The 6,000-nt window shown below is 35.5% G+C and overlaps 1 protein-coding gene across 2 annotated transcripts; it reads right to left on the minus strand.

Moving 5' to 3' along the window:
- Positions 1 to 2,818: 2,818 nt before the first annotated feature.
- Positions 2,819 to 6,000, minus strand: LOC127437370 (transcription factor HES-7-like). 2 transcript variants are annotated; one of them, XM_051692203.1, is made up of 4 exons: positions 5,846 to 6,000; positions 5,521 to 5,616; positions 5,341 to 5,434; positions 2,819 to 3,924 (listed from the first exon to the last, which is right to left on the minus strand). In XM_051692203.1, exons 1-4 carry the CDS (start codon positions 5,885 to 5,887, stop codon positions 3,140 to 3,142), a joined length of 1,017 nt encoding a protein of 338 aa, XP_051548163.1. In that variant the 5' UTR covers positions 5,888 to 6,000; the 3' UTR covers positions 2,819 to 3,139. The 2 variants fall into 2 exon arrangements, with proteins under 2 accessions (XP_051548163.1, XP_051548153.1); XM_051692193.1 differs by having other exon boundaries at positions 2,819 to 3,927.

Here is a 6,000-nt window from a genome sequence, read left to right on the forward strand (position 1 = left end):
TCACATTGGATCATAATTTCTTTTTCTCTAGTAAGACCTTTGATATTAGGGTAAAAAGCATATTCTTGATAATAATTTTTGTATTGTTTTCTGTAAAAATATCAAAAAATCCATTTCATTTACCTTGTTTTAGAAACAACACTGCATAAGATATTTAGGTTTTTCAGAGAATGTATTTTTAACATGTGTATTTTGTCTTACTGTACTGGCAGAGTTTTTATAGTCAAAACAAGTGAAAAAAATCTACCAGTGCTGAAGAAGTAATCCAAAGTATTTAGAATACGTTACTGACCTTGAGTAATCTAACTGAATACATTACAAATTACATTTTACTGCATGTATTCTGTAATCTGTAGTGGAATACATTTAAAAAGTAGCCCTCCCAACCCTGATAATATGGTACGGTCTTGTACTAAGTGTTGCTAACTTTTACAACAAATCTAATCACCATAGATAAACTTTGTATTTTAACAAACGCCAATAACTGCAATTAATTTGAGGTAAATGTAGGCCAACTGACATCTAGTTATGGTAGCTGTGAAGTGTTGCTCATGTTAGCTAACTGCAATTAGAATCTATCTTGCTATTATCTAATGATAAACATTAACTAGTGCTGGCTACATAAAATACCACTATTTACTAGATTCTCAGAAAACAGAAGTCTATGGCTGTGTCGCAACTCTCTTTGTCAATGGCACTGGTTAGGCCTACCCCAGATTGCACACGTACACCTCCGACATCTTTCATCTTGTTAGCAATTAATATCTGCTAAACATCTTAAAGACATCTTTTGAAAGTGTTTTTTTTTTTTGTTTGTTTTTTTTTACATTCGCGTGGAAACGTATTGCAGATTAGCAAACATCCCTGATTGCACATGTACATCACCCAGATGTCCATTTGATGTGTGTGTTTACATCTGGAAGACTTATATTTTATGTTGTTTGCTCATCTGCAATACGTCTGTAAGACGTTTTCTCTCATGTCAGTGATGTCAGTGATTGAGATTGTTTGTATATCTGATATTTTCAAAAGGGATAGTTATCACATGTTTTACTGCAGTGAATATATCTCAGTGTAGATGATAATACTGAAGATCAATTAATGTAGTCAGTAGGCTACCTTGACTACATTAAAGTACTGAACAGTTCCACCATTATTGCCCAGGTAAAAAGATACAGTGCAGCAACAAATGAACTAGCATGCAAACATATCAAACCATTGTTTTGGCTAAAAAATATTGTAACTGATAAACTGTATACATTAATGACATTTTAAACACATGTGACAACCTGCCTCAGTGAAAATATGACAACTTTCCCCGATCTGACACATAAAAAATCCCCATGTCCTAAGCAATTCAGGTTAAAATCTCCCTTGTTTACCCAATATCTATTACAAAATTTTACCAAACCACTGTTAGGGACTACACTTTTTTTTTGTTTTTTTTTCTCCAGCCCTTGTGACATCTTCTAAAACCTCTAAAAGGTTTTATAATAGAACCCTTTAAGGCTTATATTTAAAGGTTCTTTATAGAGTTTTCAAAGGGTTCCAAACATGAAATCGTAATTTTTTATTTAGTTTTTTATTTTAATAAAAGAACATTTAATGGTTATGTGAATTAAATATATTTTCATATAGTTACTATTTTACTAGAAAAAATATGAAATAACCATATAAATATACAATTCACTATAGTTAAGCATTTTAATAGTCTGCATTTACAATAACACATGCAAAAAAATAGCACAATTCATTGTGCAATCATTACAAGAATGAATAAGTCTACGGGTTTTTAATAATAGCTAAAAGTCTAATTAGTATAGTAATATTATATGTATATTAATAATTCATATTAAATAATTTAACATTTAACATAAGTTAAAGGAGCAATAATATAACATTGACATCAAGCCTTTAAAATGCACTCCAATTTCAAAATATTGGAGAGAGCTGTCTCCCCGCCCCCTCCTCCCCAGACTCCAAGCTCACGCAGGTTGCCAGTTTGAGGACACGCAACAGGAACGAGCAAACTGACAATGGCAACGACGAGCCTTACACTGTAAGTTGATCAGCTAATGTATACGTTTGCAATGTTTTCATAGTTTGCAAATTATAGACCAGCTCATGTGGATTATTTTATAACTCTGTCAGTGTTAGCTAGATGTATTGCTTCCATGGCTGCAGCGTGCTGTGTTTGCCCGCTAACTTTTTTCAAATCTGGCAACCCGGGGTGTCGAAATACTATTGGGAAATGGGCAGTGGGTGGGATCACACAAGCCAAAACACAAACAGAAATTCCTCCCAGACCTGACATATCAAAGTAGAATATACTGGCTGGCATTGTTTTCGGAGAAGCCAGTATTTCAACTTAGCATGTTTCCTAAATCTCTTATATTATGATAATTGTATGCTTTAGTACAGTAAATAAATTACATATTGCACCTTTAAAAAGCATAAGTAAGACTATAAGTACACAACTTTGTAAATCTTTGTGATTAGAACATTTTGGTATAAAGGGTTCTTTAGTCCCTAGGTTTCTATATAGAACCCTAAAGAATCCTTTTTTAGTGTCTTTCAATGTGACATGCTATTCTCTTTAAAACATTTTCTAGTTCTTGTATAGTTATCCTACTAGCAGTTTTTATGTCCTCATAGTAATTGAGAAATTAAAATACTAAAATGAAAAGTCATACAAATTAACAAAATTATATAGATTTATTAAGTAAAAAAAAAAAAATGTACAATTAATTTACAATGTACAAGAGGAAAAGATATAAATATATTTACACATTTTGTATACAATAAAGGATTCAGACAGGAAGATGGTTTGCAGTACAAGAAGGAATGTGACAGTGGCATGTACAACGATTTCAGAATGCACCTATAAACATTGAGAACAGCTGTGTCTTTTATAGAAGCCTCTGACATTGTGTGACTGGTGATTAGCACAGACCTCCTAATATTACTCTCTCACCTTATGTCACTCATTGAGGTGCAAAGAACACTCCCATCCTGATAATACCAAGAAGACTGGGAAGAAAAGCCCAGTCACTGTCACAAAAATCTGATGGAAACCGAGAGAACAATGCTCTGTATTTTACTGCCAAGTTTTGAGTCACATTTTTTGTTTTTTGTTTTCTCACCAGGGCCTCCAGACAGACCGTGTCTGGTTCTGGAATAGAGCTCGTCTTAGAGTCCGGGGTTGGCAGGAGGGCACTGAGCCATTGGTTCGCACTTGTGTTTGGGAGCCCAAGGAGGCCTGAAGATGTGGTCCTGGGACTACTGGCGCTGCAGGGGGTGAGATGCTAAGAGAACCCGATGACGATGAAGAGTCAGTGGAGTGCGGGGAGATGGTAGGAGGGAAAGGGAAGTGGCAGGGTACAGAGAGGTATGTGGGAGAGCTGGAGAAATGGGGAGAGCTGCTTGAGTAACAAGGAGAGGGTGGAGGAGAGATGGAGTATGGTGGAGAGAGGTAGGGGTGTGTCATGGGCTGTCCTGTGGGATGAGGGTGGTGAAGCATGAAAGAACTGGGATACAAACTGTTGGTGTAGGAAAAAGACTCATTGTTGGCTCTTGTGTGTCCAATTGCAGGCAAGTCCGTCCTGCACGTTAACTCTGCACTTGGGATCCAAGGATGTTGGGCAGCCTGACCAAAAATCCTGGCCTGAGGAAGAGCACTGCTGTAAGAGTCAAGGTGGTGGCACAGCCCCTGAACGAAGCTGTCTTGCTGAGAAGGCTCTACGCAGTCAATGAAGCTGGCCAGGCGAGAGACGCACTCCTTAAAACCAGCTTTGTAGATTGGATTTGAGGGTATCTGTGTCTGGGCATTGACAGGCTCGTGGACCGAAGCAAATGGTACACGGGATCTTCCAGAGAGCAGAGTAGGAGGGTTAGCATTATGTGGGCCTGAGGACCTGTTAGAATCTTCTGAGGCAGGGGTGGGGATAATGACAGGGGAGGGGCATGGAGTTAAATGTGTGCAAAAACAGTCAAAAGAAGAGAGAGAAAGATAAAAGGGGAAAACATATGTAGGAGGATGCAATGTTGAAAATATTCAAAGAGTAAGGGGGTTGAAAAGCAGTGTTCAGATGAGATAAATAGTTTGTAAGTAAATTATAATGGTTGATTGTTGTTATTAAAGGGTCAATTCAATGGGTGGTCAAGAAAATTTGAGAAGAGAATCGAGCGATTGCAACAAATGGGGTATTCAGAGAGTCAGAGAAGTGTTCAGGGGGTAAGAGGACCATAGTGTTATCGATTGCCAAAATGAGTCAGAGAGTTAGGTATATGGAGTTAATTTCATGTTAGAATTGCATAGTGATTAAGGAACAGAGAAGGATATAAACAGGAGGGGAGAGAGACAGAGACATAAAAATAAATTAGAATCTTTCCTCAAATCATTATCCTGTGTATATTTATTAACTAACATTAAAGGAATATTCCGGGTTCAATACAATTTAAGCTCAATCCAGAGCATTTGTGGCATAATGTTGATTACCACAAAAAAATAATTTAGACTCATCCCTCCTTTTCTTTATAAAAAAAAAAAAAAAAAAAAGGCCAAAATGGAGGTTACAGTGAGGCACTTACAATGGAAGTGAAATGGGCCAATTTTTTAGAGGGTTTAAAGGCAGAAATGTAATGCTGATAATTTTATAAAAACACTTGCATTAATTCTTGTCAAAACCCATGTATTATTTGAGCTGTAAATTGTAATTTTTACACTCATTTTAAAGGTTTTAGGGTTTGTTGACATTACATCATCATTGCAAGGAAGTTATATAATTGGCTATAACTTTACACAGAAAATGTTAGTAAGTGATTTGATCACACTAAAATAATGTTTACACAAATATTGTTTATGTCTTGTTGTGGCTATACTTTTCAAAGAGTGAGTATTTTAACGTTTAAAATTGCCTCCCCATTCACTTCCATTGTAAGTGCCTCATTGTAACCTCCATTTTGGCCTTTTTTTTTTTTTTTTTTTTTTAAAGAAAAGGAGGGAGTCGAAATCATTTTTGTATATCAACATTATGCCACAAATGCTGTCGACTGAGCTTAACTTGTACTGAACCCGGAACATTCCTTTAAAAAAAGATTAATGTGTATGAACATATTTGGTTGCACTTTGTAATAAGGTTTAACATTAGTATGCATTAGGTATCATGAGCTAACGATGAATATATTGTTAGCTCATGATATCTAATGCATTTACTAATGTTAAACATTATTACAATGTGCAGCCAAATATGTTCATATAGTAGGCTAAATAACAGTTTAGTTTGGGCACACTGTTTAGTTCACATATTAAAGGATTTTAAATGTAGCCAGAAAACTTACCTTGACTTTCCCTCGCACCTTTTGCTTTTTTCTTGATGTATTCAACGGTTAATTCCAGAATTTCAGCCTTCTCCAGTTTAGGATTTTGTAGTCGCTGTAAAAATGAATGTGAATGCATTATGTTAACGTATCTAAATAATAGTGATAATAATCAAATAATCAATTAAAAGTTGAATTTACCGAGTCGAGAGTGTTATCCAGCAGAAGCGTTCGCAGCTCTTCTAAACGCTGGTTAATCCGATCTCTCCGTTTCTTCTCTATAACCGGTTTCAAGATCTAGACGGACATACGATTATTATTATTATTATTATAATTATTATTATAATTATTATTTTATATTGGAAACTGAAAACTTTAAAATGTTCATTTGAAAAATTAAGAACTTAAAATGTAAATTAAAATAGGTAAATGTTATGATGTGTAGGCTACAATAAGATCAGAAACAATGTCAAAGAATATCACAAATCAGAACTATCACCAAAAAGTAACTAAATTAATAACTCACTCTTTTAGTTACTGGACGACTTGCCATTTTTGGAGTAACCATTAGCCTATCTGTTTGCGGGAGTTAGCAGCACCAAATATTCGAGTTAAAGCCAAAATTGCGTAGAGTTGAGCAGGGGGGGGACGTGTAGTATATTCCGGTTGGTCTTACGTATG

Source organism: Myxocyprinus asiaticus, chromosome 4 (genome assembly GCF_019703515.2).
Source record: "Myxocyprinus asiaticus isolate MX2 ecotype Aquarium Trade chromosome 4, UBuf_Myxa_2, whole genome shotgun sequence".
NCBI lineage: Eukaryota > Metazoa > Chordata > Actinopteri > Cypriniformes > Catostomidae > Myxocyprinus > Myxocyprinus asiaticus.